The sequence below is a fragment of the Mirounga angustirostris genome, unplaced genomic scaffold (assembly GCF_029215605.1).
Source record: "Mirounga angustirostris isolate CCGP_5_RB_7025 unplaced genomic scaffold, mMirAng1.0.hap1 SCAF_1, whole genome shotgun sequence".
NCBI lineage: Eukaryota > Metazoa > Chordata > Mammalia > Carnivora > Phocidae > Mirounga > Mirounga angustirostris.
In genome coordinates, this window is record NW_026991709.1 from 211,787,442 (window position 1) to 211,807,714 (window position 20,273).

General features: G+C 44.5%; 1 protein-coding gene across 2 annotated transcripts in view; it reads right to left on the bottom strand.

The window, feature by feature from the left end:
• Nucleotides 1–20,273, bottom strand: part of SAFB (scaffold attachment factor B) — a 36,644-nt gene that overhangs the window by 8,013 nt on the left and 8,358 nt on the right. For both annotated transcript variants that reach the window (XM_045863239.3, XM_045863242.3), the window contains exons 3-14: nt 13,796–13,860; nt 13,508–13,714; nt 10,726–10,788; nt 8,045–8,072; nt 6,589–7,099; nt 6,116–6,165; nt 5,193–5,287; nt 3,350–3,499; nt 3,190–3,272; nt 2,704–2,843; nt 2,440–2,528; nt 273–379 (exon numbers count right to left, since the gene is read on the bottom strand). In XM_045863239.3, the coding sequence (XP_045719195.1) occupies nt 273–379; nt 2,440–2,528; nt 2,704–2,843; nt 3,190–3,272; nt 3,350–3,499; nt 5,193–5,287; nt 6,116–6,165; nt 6,589–7,099; nt 8,045–8,072; nt 10,726–10,788; nt 13,508–13,714; nt 13,796–13,860 (1,588 nt within the window). The remainder of the gene's footprint in view (nt 1–272; nt 380–2,439; nt 2,529–2,703; nt 2,844–3,189; nt 3,273–3,349; nt 3,500–5,192; nt 5,288–6,115; nt 6,166–6,588; nt 7,100–8,044; nt 8,073–10,725; nt 10,789–13,507; nt 13,715–13,795; nt 13,861–20,273) is intronic.

Genomic DNA, 20,273 nt, shown 5'->3' on the forward strand with positions numbered 1-20,273 from the left:
GGATTGAGTCCCGCATCGGGCTCCCTGCTCGGCAGGGAGTCTGCTTCTCCCTCTGACTCTCCCCCCTCTCATGTGCTCTCTCTCTCCTCTCATCCTCTCTCTCAAATAAATAAATAAAATCTTAAAAAAAAAAAAAAAAAAAAAAAAAAGGAGCCAAGAGGTTTAAAGCAATATTCCACAGACAGGGGACTTTGGAACTATCCCCCTAGGACACGATTATAACCAGTCCAGAGATACAAGCAAACCAGTAACACACCTGGACACAGACTCACCTACGGGACTCAGAGTCTCTCGACTTCCGAGGCTCTTTGACTTTATCAAAGGACACAACGGACCGCTTCTCTCTGCTGGCCGATTTGCGATCCTGGCTCTTAGAAACCTGGTTCACCAAGAAACATCCAGAAGTTAAAGCAGAAATGACAACAGAAGAATCAGGTGGGTCCAGGTCCAAACATCCAATACGAAAGTTGGAAATAAACACTAATGTTTAATGGAACAACCAGGTAACAAGGTGTTCCCCTCTTAAGAAATGTCATGTTTTCCTTATAATTAAAAAAGCCTCATCACCATGCTAAACTATCCACTGAGTACTTTCAATAGGGTCAAAATGGAAGCACTTCTCCCACTAAACTTTTTAACTTTTCAATGATCATAACCAATTTTTTAATACTTTGTCTTCTGCATCCAAAATAGATTCCTTACTCTTCTTGTTCTTTCCCTTCCTAATTAAACAGGCGGTGAGTGCCCAACCATGGCTACTTCTGGTATATCGGAGGATTCCTGATTTGTGTGGTCACATTACTTTTATGAGACCTTCCCATCCTTAGCCCTGGAGCTCGTACTTCAATTGTGGCCATTTTCCAATTATTTTATGTAAAATAAATGTAAAAGAGATCACATGTATTATAACATTAACAGAGATCATTTGTACAAACACAAGCAGACTGAAACTTTCCACAATGGAAGCTTGCAGGAGCTTCAATGGTTTGTCACCTTGCAGCACAGGGTAACATGGCAGGCCTTAGGCTGGAGCCTGGGAACCTAGTGCCTAGACCACGCAAATGTGTTTTGTGCTGACCACCTGCTTTCCTTGTGGAAGTCAGGAAGTTTGTACCTGGCAGAACGCCTATGTAACCAGTCCCTGATAAAACCCTGGGGTGCTGAGGCTCTAACAGGCTGATGGGCTTCCCTGGGCAGGAACAGTGCCCACGTGCTGGTACATTTTCAGGGCTGCGTGAGCTCACAGGCAGGAGAGAGCACAAGGGAGCCCGCACGGGTCTCCTGCACATGCTGCCTGTGTCTTTTCCCCACGATCTGGCTGTGGTCCTTACGGTACCACTGGAGCCAATCTTAGCTGGGAGTGCCCACCAGAGGCTAAGCCTAGTGGTCCTTAGAGTGAATCACTGAATGTGGGTGGCCTTGGGGACCCTGGACCCATATCTACCCAAGTTGCAAAACTGTCAAAAATTGCACTTATGGATATCAACAGCTGCCCAAGACCCTAATAGCAGGCAGAGTGAAGTGGTAAGAACCTAAGATGGGTCCTCTGTGACTTCTCTGTTCTCTGGAGCATCCGCAAGGAGCAAGAGCGTGGGACTGAGCCAAAGTGGAGACCGGATTTAGAAAGGCAGGAAAGGCTGGCTGAGTTGCACAAGAGTTTAGGAATGCACAATGGAAAGCTGCTGAAACTTTCAGGGGAGGCAATAAAATAGCCATACACAGGCTGATTCAGAAAAAAAAAGCCAACCAGTCCCATATTTGAATTTTTAAGACCACTGCTCTAACCCTTGAGCTATTATGGAACCTTCTCCACCACATCTGAATTTTAAAATCAGCTTTAGGAAATTAAAAAACAAAAAAACAAAAAACAGGGGCGCCTGGGTGGCTCAGATGATTAGGCATCTGCCTTAGGCTTAGGTCATGATCCCAGGGTCCTGGGATCGAGCCCCCATCGGGCTCCCTGCTCAGCGGGAAGCCTGCTTCTCCGTCTCCCACTCTCCCCGCGTGTGTTCCTGTTCTCGTTATCTGTCAAATAAATAAATAAAATCTTAAAAAAAAAAAAATTTCCTCATCAGAATTATTAATGAAAACTTTTAAAACTATTTTTTAGAATGTCAAGACGTCTACGGTTTGAAAAGATATACCATCTTTCTTAAATTAAGCTCAAGAATTCCCTAAACTATATAGAAATGTAAATGAAAGAAATGTGAAATGAGAAAAAGAGAGAATTAATACTCGGGTCCCTGGGTGGTTCAGTCGGTTAAGCGACTGCCTTCGGCTCAGGTCATGATCCTGGAGTCCCGGGATCGAGTCCCGCGTCGGGCTCCCTGCTCGGCAGGGGGTCTGCTTCTCCCTCTGACCCTCCCCCCTCTCATGCTCTCTCTATCTCATTCTCTCTCGCAAATAAATAAAATCTTAAAAAAAAAAAAGAATACTCACTCTCTCTTTGGATCCTGATGTTTTGACACTAATAACAGGCACACCTTTAGATTTATCCATCACCACAGTCCGCTCTGTTCCTCGACTTCCTACAGGAAGAAAGGAGTTGTGTAACAGAAGAAACAGGAAACACCCAAATTAGAAAAAAGTACTCAACTCTATGGAAAAGAAACCTAACTTGTGTTGCTGACTGACTCCAGTAAACCATGAAGCCCACCAACCAGGAGAAGAACAAACACAAAGTGGCATCTCCGGTGACAGTACCTGACTTTGTAGTTCGAGATCGCTCTGAGGGGCCAGCTTTCTGATCGTCTTGATCTTTACTCTTTTCTCCGCTTCCGTCTTCACCTTTCTTAACGTCCTCTTTTCTATCAGCTTTATCTTCCCTCTTAAGGTTCGCAGACCTAGAAATAACGTCCCAGGACACACAAGCGTGTTAGATCCCCTATTTAGAGCAAGCAGCCACGACCTGACTCTTGCCCTGAGCACCACGGGACCAGGAGGCTGCCTGGGTTGGCATGGACAGGACGATGAACAACAGGGAGTCCCACCTGCTCTCCCCAAGCACCCCCGGAAGAGTGACTGCAGGAACGAATCTCAGCTACTGGAGGTGAAACCCTTCCACCAAACGTAAAGAAATGAAGGGATTGAGGGGCCTTGCAGTCTCCCCCAGCTGTATGGAAAACATGCAGAACGGGAACTACAGAAAAGGACCATCTTGGCCACAGCTCCCTCACAGAAGAGCAGTACCTGTCACTGGTGCTGGACTTCTCCTTTTTCCCCTCACCCTCTCTCTTTTCAGAGGTTTTCTTCCCAGTAGGCTCATTTTTCGCCTAAAAAAGAGAATGAAATGCAAGTATTACCTTATTTCCTAAAAGGGTCACATCCCTGGAAGAAAACAGCCACTTACTTTTTCCACTGAGATCATCTTCCCATGGAGCTCTGTTTTGTGCAGGTGGTTAATGCATTTTGTGGCCTCTTCTGCTGTGGACATTGTAACAAAGCCATAGCAGCGAGCTCCAGGACTCCGGGCATTTGTCACCACCTTGGCACCCACCACCTCAAAGGAAAGCACACAAATATGGCTCAGACAGGAGCCCCACTACTGCCCCAACCCCAGATGAAATGAGCAGGGCATCACAGTTCACGCTGCTTTCCTCGGATCCATGAGTCCTGGCGCCCTCCCTAGGGTGAGGACTGTGGGGGAGGCCCTGTTACCCGCTGTCCGACAAGTGGCACCTGACAACTAAGGAGGATAATGCTACTGCCTCACTGCGACTCCTCTGAGGCTCTGCCCCACTTCCGGCTGCTCCTCCTGGGGACCAAGACGGCAGTACAGAGGAGCATCGAGGAAGTGAAATACAAAGCAGGCCGCTGCCGGCATTCCGTTAGCCATGTGGGCAGTAAAGCAAGAAGACGTATCTGCAGATGGAGCCTGAGAGACGACACTTACTCGGAGCAGTAACAAAACTCAATGAGAGGTTTCTGGTGCTACAGGCACATCTTTACATACTACTTAATTTTCCAGGTGACCTCGCAAGCTGAAGTTAGGCACCCGGGCTCAGGGGAGGTCCCCCATAAGCCAGCATTCATCCTCATTACGCCACACAGAGACTCAGACCCAAGGGAGTTTCCAAATGGGCTGGCTCCCCGACTCAAAACACCTGAAGCTTGCAATGCACCCAAGACACTGGAGGCTCCAAGGTGACATGTCCCTGCTGAGAGCACCCATCTGCTCTGAGGGCCACAGTGGAATCATCAAAGGGGCCGACCTTGTATTACTGAGCCTCAGGGAATCGCTAGTTCTTTCTACAACCACGTCATATTTAATTCCACTCGTTAGTTCTCGGACATCGATAACCAAGGTAAATACTATTGGTTTTCTGTTGTGACTGGTCGAACCCTTACTACAAAGGTCCGAGCCTTTGGCTTGCCCCAAAAGCTACCTCTGAGACAAGGAGCCCGGGATGGTGAAGAAGAGTAGGGAAGAGACCCAACACAGGTGCTCGGAAACACACAGGGAACTGCAGCAGGCCTTGGGGGCGGGGGGAGGCGGGCGCATCTATCCATCACTGCCACAGTTCACGGGCTGAGCCGGGAGGGAGGACAGGCAAGTGCTGCAGAGGACAAGTGGCCAGAGCTGCCCCAGCTGTGGGTGAGAGCAGGTGAGCTGAGAGTCATGGGGCGGAGGCACCAACAGCTCTGCTACAGCTACACACACCATCTCAGGGAGGCAGCAACTTTCAGGGCCCCCAAGTGTAGAAACGAGGTTCATGGGGGAAGTGACATGCTCCCGGCCACGCAAACGAGCAGCAGAGCTGTGGCCTCTAGCTACCCAGACCAATCTGACTCCACGGGCCCTGCTCACAACCCCTCTCCACAGCCTCACTCGAGTTCTGCACTCTCCCCACCCTGCCCTCTTCTACGACCCCCAAAACCCTCCCTGAGCTGGAGTTTAAGGCTCAAAACCATTAGAAATGGATTCAGGAAATCCTCTAAAATTCAAGTGGTGGCTTTTGGGCCGGGGAAAAGGAAGAAAAAATACTAAGTTGATGTGGGCTCTGGGAGCTTCCACCTCTCTCACCTCTAACCGTGGACAGACAGATCCTTCACAAGCCATAAGCAAACGCGAGCTTAAAGAATGGCAAGGTGTTGTTCAGAGCAGTCACCAAGAGGCGACAATCATCTGCATGTAAAGGCCATACTACACTGGCTTCAAAACATTCTCTTCTCCAGAAAACCCCTGGTCTTACCTTCCCGTATTTGCTGAAAAGATTCTTCAAATCTGTAGCTCTGGTGGTAGAAGAAAGTCCACTAACCCAGAAATTTCTACCACAACTGCTACGACCTATTTCAAAAGAAAAGCCTGGTCAGAAACACCATACTCACAGGATCCTGAATCTTAAAGACGGAAGTCATTCCAAACCAGACGCTCTCCAGTTGCCAGCACAACCCAAGCCAGCTTAGGCAGGAGGGCCTGCCCCCGTCCTCGCAAAACCCTTGCAAATGGCACACTAGGCTCCCCAGGGCTGCGAGCAATGCCACTTGCGATATAGTGAGTCAGGGGCTATTAGGACCATGGGAAGTTTGCTCCCTCAGAAAGTCACCGAATGGCATTAGGCAGCCCAGTGGGGTGGCTTCTGAACATAAAACAGCTGCTATCAGGATGAACCCAATTCAGAGCCTTCTCTTTCTTGTCGCAAATACCTTCCCACCTATCCCTTGTTTGTATTCTAGGCTGCTAAGAAGGAATCTGAACCGACAAAATGTCTTCTCCATTAGCGATTTTAATAACAGATACGGTGTTGATAAATCTGAAGTACCAGGTAACCCCAAGATATCTGAAATCAGAAAAAATTTTTCCATTTACAAGTGTCACTGAGGCTAAGGAATCAGCAAATCGAAGGGTCAGTCAGGATTAATGAGCTCAAAGTGTCAAAGTGCTCTAGCCAAAGCAGGAGTCTGCTTCAGATCGATACCTTAACTCTGAGGACCTGGCTTGCTCCCTATAACCCAGAACCTGCAGAGTAAATAGCAGAGGAGTGGAGAAAGGCTTCATGAAAGGCTGAGGCAAATCTGGTTAAGAAACGCAGTACGCAATGAACTAGAACCAGAAACCCCACTGCTGCCAAGGCCAAACATGCTCCAAGAGACCAGTGTCGCCCCAGTGACCTACCCTTTTCCTCTTTGGAAAGCCTTTTTGTATCCGAGTCATCTTCGACAGAACTAGAGACAAAAGATAATGTCACTCCAGAAGGAAAAAGCAGAGACGAAACAAACTCAAAATTATAAAACACGTGCTGAGGTTGCATACCTACCCGAAATTTAGTTCTGAAAAAATGATACCCCGACAAACTTGTATTGGAAATCTGACCTAACCATAAGATTTCAGACCCATAGGAGTTAATTAATTCTGCTGGGCTAAAGATAATTAGGAAGATTTAAAGAAAACAACCATGATAGGTTGAGAAAAGAAAAAAGATTATGTAATCAGTTTAAAATAAACAAAGAGAAATAAAACATTGCTTAGAAGTAAACTACAATTGCATCAGTCTGGCTGGCCAATTGCAGAAAAAACAGCTTATGTGTGTCATTAAATGACCAATGAAAAGGAGATAGCGTCTGGTCTAAAACTGAGAAAAAACAAACCTCATTTTCTGATCAGCGCCCTCACTGGCTGAGGACTCTTTAGGAGCCGGAGGGACTTCATTACAAGCTTCAAAAGCAAACTTCTTCACGTCTTCTTTGCTATCTCTGGGGCCTGGGCTTGAGGCTTCCGGGGGCGCTTCCGCGGCCTCCTCGCTAGAGGCTTCCGTGTGCTCTGAGGCTTTACTACTCTGCTCAACTGGCTTCTCTAGCCCTACAGGCTCACAGTCCGTCCGCGCGCCATCGCCTGGCTGCTCCACGGGCTCCCTTTTCACTACCGCTAACAGGGTGTCTGCCCTGCTCGACTGAGCTTGTGCTGTTGACTCGCTGGCCAAATCTAAATCACCCTCCTCCGGATGGGCGCTGCCAAAAAGGTCCTCTTCCTCCGCAAGCTTTCTGTCTGGCCCCACGCTACTTGTATCCTGTGCAAAGGGCTGCTCCAGCTCGGAACCTTCTTCTTTTACTGGCTCAGATTTACAAGTTTCCCCCAAAATGTCGAGTATTTTCTCATTTTCTACGGATTTAACAGGAATAGAATGGCACAAGGTTTAATTACCAGGGAAATAAAGCAATCACAAATGCGGAACTGGCACGGCTGCCACACTAACACGAAGAGAACTGCTAGCTACACAGAGATTGGAAAACCCGCGGGTACACAAAGTTACACCGGTTTACACTACCTGCGCTCCAACCGACTGCTACAGGAAGCCGCTACGCTACATGGAAGAGAAAAGCATCCCAGAGATTTAACCCCCAAAACCTTCTGGCTGATTCTTGACAGTCTTCATTCTGTCGTCGTTTACACAGGACTCTTCCGAATTTAGCTTCCAAAGTCCAAGGTGCTTAACTGAATGTATCACCATTCACTGAATAGCTCAATTTCCAACTTTCTTTGAATTTCTTTTAACAGAACAGTCCAACATGAAAACCAGAATCTCTTCCATCGGTGCTCTGAGATATTTGCAGTCCAGAAAGTGAATAGCATTTGTTTGGAATTCTCATGAAGAAACTCTTTCCTCTTCTGGAATCCAGTTATGTCTCAATGTGTTAAAATGCATCTCCCTACAGCTACCTGCACTGCCTGAATTAAAAACCACAAAGTTAAGACACTGCCCAATATCACAAGATCTGTTTTGTGGGGAGCACGGGTATTAGCTCGTGAGAGGCATCATGCAAACTCTTTCTACGTTCGTTTAAGTGCCGTTTACGTTTAAAAAGGCATGAGATCGTTTCATCTCATCAAACGTTCTGTAACATGAGAAGTGAGCCACTTTCACAGATCTGGTGATATGGCTGGGTTTCCAATCTCTATGATCCTGGTATGTTCTGGATCGTAAACCTTTAGAACAATGTATACTACAGTAAGGCAACTTTTTAAAATTAAAGAATTTAAATTAGAGAAGGTGGAAAGCTAGAATGGTTCCAAACCCCCGCTGGTAAGTTTTTCGTTTAACAGTACCTGGCTCCAAGGATGGCTCTTCAATTTCCTGCAACAAAAAACATAAATAAGACTGTGCCAGATGAATGAAACCTACAGCTTCTTTACACCAAAAGCTGTAACTAAAAAGGGAATTTCTAAAACACAGACTAAGAAACTCACAAACACAACAGGCGGAGAACCTACTCACATTCAGGACAGAGCCCACACACGACACCGCACCTCGCTTGCCTCTGCCCCAAACCCCAGCCCACCCCCTCCGCCTGGGCTGCTCTCAAGGGGCCTGGGATCTGGCGTTTGCTCCTGTTTGTGCTGCCTCATGTCTCCAGCGCCTGGCAACATTATCACTTTCCATGGCAATGACTGCATCACATGCCCGTCTGTCCCCCTAGACCGAACTCTTAAAAAAGCCAAGAGGGCAGTGTTTTTGTCCACATGTAGTGTGTAACAGAATGCCTGACATTTATCTTTTTTTTTCACTTACTGTAGATGAACTGCTGAAATTTTCAGAGAGTGAGGGAATAAAGGCACAGGTGGTTTGACCCCTGCTCTCAGTTCTCATGGTCCTACCATGCCTGCACCTGGTCACCTGAGCGCTCTTTCCAGGATTACACACTACTCCTCCCTTATCTCTCCCACCGGCGTTTCCACTGTGCCACCTCTAATCCCTAAACATCCCCAAACCCTTCCCAGGAAGCCCTAGCAATCCAGACCACTGCTGTTCCTCGCCTCCAACGGCATCCGGTTTTACCATCCCTTCCCTATCCATCTGCCACCATGGTGAGCACACGGTTCCTCCGTGGCCTATGGCCTTTGGCAATGGCCCCTCACACCAACTCTCTCCTGACAGGTCCATCTATACCCCTCCTCACCCCCAGCTGAGTCCCACACATCCCCCAGCACTTAGCTCAGGGGCCATCTCCTCCTAGAAAGGTTTCTCCTAATGGCTTCAGAGGCTGCCCCACTAAGGAAGAGCCTTTCCCTCACTATGGGGTCCTCAGTGCCTACAGACCCTCTGCATGAGGCACTTCATCCTGGAATTCCAGCCAATACTGATGAGCGCTGACTAGGTTCCAGGCACGTATTTAAGCCCTTTACACACACACGTTAATCATCAGACAGCCCTAACAGGTTGGTACTCTTAGTATCATCCTTCCTCTGGGAGACTGGCACAGAATGGCTGACAAACTGCCTTAAGGATACAAAGCAGAGCCACATTCTGCACAATGGCTGTGTGAGCAGGAGTCCAGGTCAGCCCAGGTCTCTTCCCAACATGGCTGGTGTGTACTTCACACAGGGAGGAAAGGCCCTGTGAGGATGGCGACATTCATCTCTGCACGCACGCCCGACATACCACAGGCACGAACACACGCCTGGGACATGGGGGCGGGAGGTCCACACCTTCATTGGGAGCTGGCCTGCCATTCTGAAAAGCCCCAGGAAACTGTTCACTTTCCTCACACCTTCATTCTATGTATTTTGTTTTCATGCAACGTACCCCACTCTGAGATTTAACCCCACTACTAAAGCCAAAGATCATTCTAGGCAGAATTCTCTCCTTTAACTTTCTCCAGAGAGAAACAAATCTATCCCTGTTTGTCTCTGGAAGGGTTTACGTATTTCCCACTTTAACACAGGAGTCTTGGACCTAGAAAGACTTGAGAAAATGACACCCAGCTCCTCCTTTCCTTTCGGAGCCAGGAATGGATGGTGTCACTTTGCAGCTGGAGAGAGACATCAGCCCTAAAGGTAGGCTGGGTTCCACCATGCTTTCTTGAGGTTTGTACACTCCTTGAAGCTGGGTTTCTGACTTGCCAATAACTAACCTTGCCCTTGCCTGGCTGAAGCAAATGGAGATTGCATCTGAAAGAGGATTTCTAATTAAGCATACAGGTGAATGAAATATGACAACAAAAAAAACCCCCCAAAACAAAAATAAACACTGGCAAAAACTGACTGTATTTTCATTTCCTTGCAAAACTTTCCAATCCAACGAAGAAAATCAGATAGCTATCCAGCTAAGTTTATTCCAATGGTTTATATATCTAGGCAGGCTGGCAGAAAAATTAAAAGGTAACTCAAGACCCACATTTATGTAAATCCTACCTGAAAGTTAGTCCACATCTCATTTGTTCTCATCTAAGATTTAATATTTACACAGATGATACAGTCAAGACGATAAAGTCATCAAAGGAAATCTGTGCATTTTCTATGAGAAAAATTCCCAAAGGCAGAACCAGACCCCCCAAGATGCCACCTTTCCCAGCTGTGATGTCTGTGTTCTCGCCGCCCCACCCTCCTGAGTCCTCACCTGGACCCCAATAATATCTCCTAGGTAGAGAGTGCTCCCCCAACCCCCGCCACCATCTCCCCTTAGTCTTTCTGCAGAGAATGCCACCCAGAACAGATCAGACAGGCAGTTCTTCCCCCAGCAGTCAAAATCAACAAGAACGTCCCCAGACAGGCCCTCCTCCCAGCTATAGATAAGCCACAGTGCTGGTAGGGGAAGCCACGACGATGAGTCCTTTGTAGTAAGCATGTTGTATTTGGGGAAAGTGGAAAACGAAGCCCTCTGAAAATGCCAATAGGTCAAACAAACCTTGTAATGACTTTTACTTGGGAAGGCCATACAACATCTGAAGTGGTCTCCAGAAATGGTAGTCTAACCTTTGATTCTAAAATTACTGAGACATATAATTTACCTGTAATATAGTGAAGTCAGATGATGAAGTATCTAAATTATTTAGGGTTTCTTTGTCTTCGATCTGTAAAATAAACAAAAATACAGTTTACAATGTCAGTATTAGGTAACATGACAGTACATCTGTAAAATGAAAAGTAATAACCATGAAAATCACTTATGACAAAATTCCAAACATGATGCAGGAATCCAAACAGCATTATAGCTTGACTTCACCTCGATTTAAAAAAATGTTATAAATGTATATAGTACTTGCAAACAGACTGGGAGACCCACTATGGTAGCACTGAGGGTTTTAAGATATAAGCCAAGCGAAGAAAGAAAAACAAAGTTTAAGTTAAGCAGAAAAGAGATTAAAACTAAAGAGTACACAGACTCTCCCAAGTCAGTTGGAACACTAGGTTTGGGGGCTGCTCTTCTGTGAACAAGGTCCAGAAACAGACTGCAGAATGGATTCTTGGGATTTCTGGGGCCACCACCACTTCTCCAAGCCCGAACGCTACTGCTACTGAGCCCGCTGCCCCAAGGTGATTCTGGCCAAGACCGAGATGGCATGTCTGAGCACCGGCCTCTTAGCCTCATCAATTTCCAAACTGGAGTGTGGGGACAGGAACACAGGACTGCCAAGGCAGGTGGCCCACGGAGGCCCCTCTGTTGGGGAAAAATGACTGGTATGTTGACCTTCTATTCCAAAAGGTGAGCTCTCCCCAATAAGGTGGGGATTCCCCACACACATAAGGGAGGTTCATAATATTACTGTTGTGAGAACCAAAATAGTTTAAACTGCTTGCTGTGAAGCCCCAAGGTGGTTATATTTTAGGGAGGGGGGGTAATTTTCAAGTACTTTAGCAACAACATGCGTGGCTATACTACGTTTACCCGACTAGGAAACCACCCTTGCGCCACCCCTTCCCTCCCCTGATGCAACCGTCTGCGGACAGTCAGTACATGCTCACAAAGAGCGCTGCACACATGCGGGCAAGACCACCCCTCCTTTCTCTGTGCGCTGAGCGGCAGCACTTTCTGTCCCCTGCCCTATTTCCGCCTCCCTTGTGACAACTGCTTTAGTTCTTATGAACCTACTTATCTCATTTACGTGGTTATGTAACAGTAACAATTGTGTTACTAGAAATACTACTACAATTTTACAGTAACAACAACAGCCCCATGGTGTTGCTATATGCCAGGCACAGTTCCAAACCAGGGTCAGCAAACTCTTCCTACCAAGGGCCAGACAGTAAATATTTGAGACTTTGCAGGCCAGATGGTCTCTGTCATGACTACTCTATTGTTTGAGAAATCAGATGTCACGGACGACTGCCAAAACAGGTATGGCTATGTTCCAACAGCTGTTGGCCCGTTTGATGACTTTAGATCTAAGCTACTAATAAATGTTCATCTATTCAATCCTCCCAAAACCTATTATTTTTACAAGTGAGGTCCAGAGAGGTTAAGTAATTTGCCCAAGGTCACTCAGCAAATTGTGAGACCTCTAGTGAACGGCCTTCAATTCTTAACTTACCCTACTTTCACCAATTTTAATTAACCATCACTGGCAAACATGTAGGATGTTTCCAGACTTTTATGACTGAAGGTATTATTTTCTAGTCAGGGGGGAAAAACAGCCTTCAGAAAGAGCAGCTAATAAGGAAGGGTATGTACTTTGTGTCACTGCTCTAGTGTTTTGGGTACTTTCTACGAAGCCAGCAAATGAGACTTACACCGAAAAATAAAATTACACACCCTATTTGTATCAAAATGACAGTCAATTCTCAAAATCAAACTCCCCACTCAAAGATGACAAACTACTACCTCTCAGGATACTCAGAATCAGTTCTAAGAGGAAATGCAAAAATATTCTAACGAATGGCAAGAGCGGATCCACTAGCAGAAAACAGGGCTTCTTTCCCTTGGGGCAACTCGATATACTCACTGCAAGAGATCTGAGAGCCACTAAGAAATCAAGGTACCTCCCAGGAACCAACATGTAAGGATTGCTACTGAGATGCCTAACAGCTGCTGATTTTCACTGCCTTTTCGGTCTACCCGACAAACACTCATCCTCACAGAAATAATCCAACAAATTATCTGCACCAAGTCAACACAATGTAGGAGTTAAAGCAGACTCTGGACTTAGCCTGGTCTTAATTCTTATTCTCTTCGGAGCTGTGGGCTGCCTGGAGAGACTTCTTTACCTCTTTACTCCCGGATTTCCTCAAGTGGAAAATCGGCAAAATATCATCTACATATGCCCTGTTCTTGTTAAAGTATTGAAGGACATCTGCCTAATGCCTGGCAAACTGAATTCAATAAATAGTACCCATTATAATTGTAGTATAATTAGATTTTTTTCTAAAATGAAAAAAACTAAAGCTCTGAAGACCGTGTCAAAGCTTATTTTATGAAACGCTGACTAGGAGGAAGGCACGGATCAGCTATCAGGAAAAGGTCAACTTTCAACCTCTATTTTGCTATTTTCAAGGCATGCGAACCATACCACCACAGACCAAGCTCCTGTAATAGGAAGGTCTCTGAGAGCGTCCCTGAAATGTTTAATGATGCATTATGCAAACAGCACATACTCCTGGATCTCACCGAGACACTTCTCAACAAAGTGTTTTCAGATTGTCTGGATTTTACACGTGAACAGATTAAGCACCATCCCACTGAACTAGCAGTAAAAGAGCTCAATTCCAAATATAAACCTTATCATCTCTCAGGACATTTGAGGAACGGATACATTCACGGTGCATCCTAGAGAGAGACACTGCCGAGTTACCTACAGCATGTTCTTGAAGCTGCTCAGGAAGCTCTTTCATTTCTCCCTCGACTAGCTCTCTACTATCGGACAGGGACTCTGGGAGGTTATCTGCATCATCGTCTTCTACACAGTCTGCAACACTTCCATTATCGATTTCTGCTTCATCCAATACACTGATATCCATCATGTCAATGTCTTGCAAGTTCTCCAAACTAGTTTCAACATCCTCCTGTGACAAAACAAAACACAACCATCACATGACTGCCGTAGGTCATCCACCAAGTTGATTCACTGACAAGGCTGCACATACCTGTCCATCCCCAGAGTTTTCCTCCAGCCCATTGTCTTCCACACCCTCTTCTTCTGGTTTACGCCCTGAAGAGAGAATAGTTTACAGCACCAGATCAATGATCTGTATCTTCCAGAAGCAGTAACTTTTACAGGCCCTAAGCATCACAGAAGCAGACACCAACACCTGTAGCACTTCCCAATTTAGAAATGGTAATCCTGGAAGGGTAAAGGCCTTTCGGGACAGAGCAGCCCGCGCCCCCGTCCCCCTCAAGCAGAAGAGGTTCTGTTCTCATCAAGTGGCTGTGCAAGTATAAGGAGCTGGAAATGAGTACTTAGTAAGGTGAAGGCAGATCAGACCTGTTTTAATGCCTGGCCATTGCGTCAAGTAGCTTTGGCTGTGGGGAAGACAGTATTTCATACAGTGTGCTGTTTTTTAGTTAAGAAACATGGGGCATAGGGGCGCCTGGGTGGCTCAGTGATTAAGCGTCTGCCTTCGGCTCAGGTCATGATCCCAGGGTCCTGGGATCGAGCCCCACATCGGGCTCCTGGCTCAGCGGGGAGCCTGCTTCTCCCTCTGCCCCTCCCCCTCCTTGTGTTCCCGCTTTGTCTCTGTCAAATAAATAAAACTTATTAAAAAAAAAAACCAACAAACAAACATGGGGCATATTTTCCCATAGAAACTGACACAACAAACTATAAATAAGCAGTAAGAAAAGCCATTCGTAATTTTACCACCTAGTTATAGCCCCCATGTTATAATGACATACAGACATCCTCCTCTATTCTGCTATGTATATACATGCACTGTATTTACTGTATAAAATGACACTGTACCATCATTCTGTGATCTTGTCACTTACTATGTTATGAACTTATTTCCATATTCTTTAACAGCATTATATAGATACCACCATTGATCTAATTAATACGTATGCGTGGAAATTCAAGAAAATGCTTATAAAGATGAACATCCTGGCAGTTCTTTTCGTACATAGGCAATTACCATTTTAGAGCATATTTCTAGAAATGGCATTCCTAAGACAAAGGGTGTGTATATTTTTAAGACTTTTATTAAAAACAAAGAACCCACATATCATCAAGATGCCCCAGAGGAAGGTTGTTCCAATTCATACAGTTCCATCAACAATGAATACAAGTGCCAATCTTTCTGAATCTGTTAAAACCAGCTTTATTTCTTACCCTTGCCAATGTTCTAGGCAAAAAGGAATACCTTTTTAACCTGAATTTATCCTTAGGTTGAGTATTTTTGTTCAGGAGGCTGGACTCATTTTCTGGCTCACATTACAGTTTTTAGACAGATTTGACTCCGTTGCTTTGAAAAATGAGGAAATAATTTCCCCTTAACTTCCTTCACTCAACCTTTTAGTATTTCTTACGGAGAGATTAATTTTAGAACATTCACAATCTGTTCTGAAGACAACAGTTCACAGTGGGCAGGCACATTGGCACATTCATCTAAATAGCATTTTATGTGGAGATTTGCCTTTATTTTTTGTATTAATTATAAGGATGAATTTAAAAAAAAATAGAAATATGTAAAGGATAATAGAAATGCCACGGCTGAAGAGAAAATGGAAATCACTAGCCACGATAATCATGAAAAATGTAGGGGAAAAGTGAAAATTTTGATCTAAGAACAGGCCCGCTAAAATTAAACTGATTGACTCTTTTCATTGTGAAGAATAAAATCCCACGTATGAAATACGAGACCATGTCTCAAAAGCAGTGTAGTACCCAGTAAGGTTACATGCTTTGGAGCTATAGCTCCTTATCACAAAGGCAATGCTCAACTTCTTTTGTGACTTAGTCACAAAACAAAAAAAACCCTCACTTCCCTCAAGACCTTCTTCCCAACCTGAAGATGGATTTCTTAAGGCCATTAAGTGTTTTTTCAAGAAATATAAGAGAAATAGACATTAACTTGCTTATATTTTAGGATTAAACTTGTAAGTATATGAAATGTGTAATATTCAGGGCAAAAAAAGGCGGGAGAAGGAAGACAAAAAACCCAAACCTAATCATTTATACCATAACTGAGTTTGGTTTTTTTTTTTTAAAGATTATATTTATTTATTTATTTGACAGAGAGACAGCGAGAGCAGGAACACAAGCAGGGGGAGTGGGAGAGGGAGAAGCCGGCTTCCCACGGAGCAGGGAGCCCGATGCGGGGCTTGATCCCAGGACCCTGGGATCATGACCTGAGCTGAAGGCAGACGCCCAACCGACTAAGCCACCCAGGAACCCCTGATATTTCCATATTCTAATTTCATTCAGAAATATCTTTCAGGAAATCTGAAAGGTTTTTCAGGAATATATTATTTAAAAACATAGATCATGACACTAATAGTAGAATTCAATACATTATGTGCAAATAGCCTTAGTGGCTGGCTGGGAACACCACTGCCATTTTGTAATATCTAAGACAAAATATGCCTTGAGCTTTAAAAAATGTCTGAACTCACCTCAATGGTCTCTATGTAAATATACCAGGAAGTTGCACCAGCAGCATTTCCACAGATTTATATTTGATAAAGCTAGTATCATTCTAGAATATATACATTGGTTTTATCCAGTTCTATCCCAGTTACTAGGAAAAACCTAAGTAGGTCACCACAAACTTGCAACCCTTTCTTTCTCTCTCCCTTTCACAAGAGAGGCAGCAGGTTTCCAACAAGCAAAATCAGTTTTCCACTTTCACAACCACCTTTGCTCCAGAGCAGTAGCACAGATACACGGCAGCCTAAACCTCTTGGGGGAGGGGGAAATGCTCTCAAGTAAGAAAGGACCAGAAATGTCAATGGAATTCATGGTCTTAAAATCATTTAGTCTTGGGGCGCCTGGGTGGCTCAGATGGTTAAGCGTCTGCCTTCAGCTCAGGTCATAAGCCCAGGGTCCTGGGATGGAGCCCTGCATCAGGCTCCTAGCTCAGCAGGGAGTCTGCTTCTCCCTCTCCAGCTCCCCCGTGCTTGTGCTCCCTCTTTCACTATCTCTGTCAAATAAATAAAATCTTTAAAGAAAACCAAAAACAACCCCTATAAAAAAAAATTAATTTTCGGTATATATAGAAAACATAACCCTGGCTGGGAAGCTTATCAAGAAGCACTATTTGGGAAAAGGCACCCAACTTTCTTTTTCTTTCTTTTTTTTTTTAAAGATCTTATTTATTTATTTGACAGAGAGAGAGAGACAGCGAGAGAGGGAACACAAGCAGGGGGAGTGGGAGAGGGAGAAGCAGGCCTCCCGTGGAGCAGGGAGCCCGCTGTGGGGCTCGATCCCACGACTCTGGGATCATGACCTGAGCTGAAGGCAGACGCGTAACGACTGAGCCACCCAGGTGCCTCAAGGCACCCTACTTTCTAAAAAGGAAAAAAATGCGCTTAAGCCAATGCAGAATTGATTTGAATGAAAAATACAGCTATCTAGAATAAACCAGAATGCGGTCTTTAGTACCAAGGGAAAAGGTGCCGCTCAAATCCTTTCTCCAGAGGAAGGTCCTCTTCGTTCCCAGCCTCCAAACTCTAAGGCTCTACTTGCCCTGCTCTGGCATCCCTACCCTGTCTCTAGCCAGCTCCTCTTCCTGGCTGTACTTCTGCCTCAGGGATCATCTCCAAACGCACCGGTTAGACTGCCTCCTCGGACTTCTGCTCGGATTCCAACACAGCACCCCGAGTGGCCTAATGCATGTGGGCAGGTCGTTACTTTTAAAACGTATTTGATTATACAAATACATTTATGTAATTATCCACTCAAAGAGTCACACTCATTTCACTGTCAATTTTACTTCACTAATAAAAGATTCATGCTCATAAATATTTTCTTGCACTACATATTAATCCATCCCCATCTTTTACTTCCTACTGCGAACGTTGCTTAGTTTAGTGACCCCAGTGCAAAGAGGCTTTATTAATTTACCATATCCAACAACTGCCCATTTCCTCACATCCTTGCTAATATGGGATATTAGGAACAGTATAAATTTTTATAAACATAAGAGACAAAAATGATAATTCTATTTTTATATGCTTTCCTTCAATTACTAGCAAGATAACCTTTTTTTGTATACAGGTCATGTTTGTTTTTATTTTATCTGTGAACTGCTTATTCATAGTCTCCACTTGCCAACCGGACTGCATGTTTTCTTTACTGAGATGTAAGAATACTTAACGGTTTCTAAATATTCATATTCTACAATACTTTTTTCTAAGCCTGTTGCATCTGAATTATTTATGTCTTTTGCTGAGAGGATTAAACCTTTTATGCAGCTGAGTTTGCCTTTTTGTCTTGCTTTTAGTGTCATTTCAGGTCTCCCTCACCACGGTGACTATGAAAGTGCTATCCTAGCCAGAATTTCTATTTGCCATGGAAGGAGGAAGAACAGACCTTTCCCCACCATCAGATAGACAGCCAACTGTTCCAGCATCATCTACTGAAAAATCCTTAGAGCCACCTTAAAAAAAAAAATTTTAGGGGCGCCTGGGTGGCTCAGTTGTTAAGCGTCTGCCTTCGGCTCAGGTCATGATCCCAGGGTCTTGGCATCAAATAAATAAATAAAATTTTTAAAAATATATATTTTTTAAATAGGTTCCACACCCAACATGGAGCTTGCACTCACAACCCTGAGATGAAGAGTTACTCACTCTAACAACTGAGCCAGCCAGGCAACCCCAATGCCACCTTTAAGAGGAACAAATCTTCAAACTTTCCACTGTTTGATGTCCTACTATTAAAATTCTTTTTAATATTTAGAATATTTAAAATTGTTTTTACTATTTATTCTTTTTTTTTTTTTTTAAGATTTTATTTATTTGACAGAGAGAGACACAGCGAGAGAGGGAACACAAGCAGTGGGAGCGGGGGAGGGAGAAGCAGGCTTCCCACCAAGCAGGGAGCCTGATGTGGGGAGCCCAATGCGGGGCTCGATCCCAGGACTCTGGGATCATGACCTGAGCCGAAGGCAGACGCTTAACAACTGAGCCACCCAGGGGCCCCAATTTTGGTTATTCTTATACACTTTCTTTTTAGATCAGCTTGGGGCTAATCGACAACTTTCTAATATGAGATCATCACATCTACGAAAACTTTCTCAAAATTAGTTATGTCACAGGTCTTAAATATTTCCTTTTACTTTTATTTTGCCACTTAAGAACACTAAACATAGATTTTTTTATATCCATCTTGCTTAACTCTTTGACTCACAAGTATCACTGCCACCTGCAAAATCCAAGAGAATCAATTAATAAACAATTTTAACTAGCTAGCAAATTTAGTTGGTGCACTGCTCTTATTAGCCAGGGCTTTACTTTTTTCACATTTCTGAAGCTGTCACTGGCTAATTTGATTGCTTCATCAGCATTTAATTTCATGAGGCATAGTCAGTCCAACAGACCTTACAAACCCAGCACTGGCCTACAAGGTACCACTCTCCACAAAAAAGAACAAGGGTGCCTAGAAGAAATGGCTGATTCCCAGGGTTCAGCAGGAAAGTACAAGAGACTGGAATACTCTATTCTGCCAGAAAGTAACAAAGTGCTCAAAGAGTGATATGGGTATGTCAAAAAGACACACAAGTCAGCTTGAAGGGCTCTCACTGGAACAATCTGAACATCAAAATAATCATCACAAAGGTTTATAATTTACAAAGTAAGAATCTCTAAGTTTCTCACTGATAAATAAGGAAGAAGGGCAAGCCATCCCTTATGGCAGAAAACCAACTAATAAACGTAGACAGGATGATAAATTTAGAAAATCACCAGTGGAGGGGCGCCTGGGTGGCTCAGTTGGTTAAGTGACTGCCTTCGGCTCAGGTCATGATCCTGGAGTCCCAGGATCGAGTCCCGCATCGGGCTCCCTGCTTGGCAGGGAGCCGCTTCTCCCTCTGACCCTCCCCCCTCTCATGTGGTCTCTCTCTCTCTCTCAAATACATAAATAAAATCTGAAAAGAAAAAGAAAATCACCAGTGGATAAGAATCAGTGGGTGCTAAAACTAGCTGAGGATGAATAAGATATTTACAGAGGTCTCAAGGTATCTTCCCCACAGATACAATTACAAAGGGTAAGATAGTAACTTTCCAGTGGAGAAACCTGACCAACAGCACTTTAAGTTACTCAAATGGACAGCATGTGCCTCCAGAGGATAAGCGGAGGAAGAGAATATGGAGGATGAGTGAAGTTTCTGGTACTGCTGACAAAAGTATATAATTTGAATCTAATGAGAGAGAGAGAAAAAATGAACAAGTAAATAAATCCCAATTCAAAAAACCTTCAAAGCCTTCAAAACAAATGGTCTGTACGCTTCAAAAATGGCAATACAGGAACACAACAAGTCTTAGAAACTGCCCCAGATAAAAGGAAACCAGAGAGACATGACAACTGAATGCAATGCATGACCCTGGATTATTTTAACTTTTGAGCTATAAAGAACCTAGTATCTAAAGAAGATGTCAGCTTTGGCAACTGTATCCATGTTAATGTCTTGA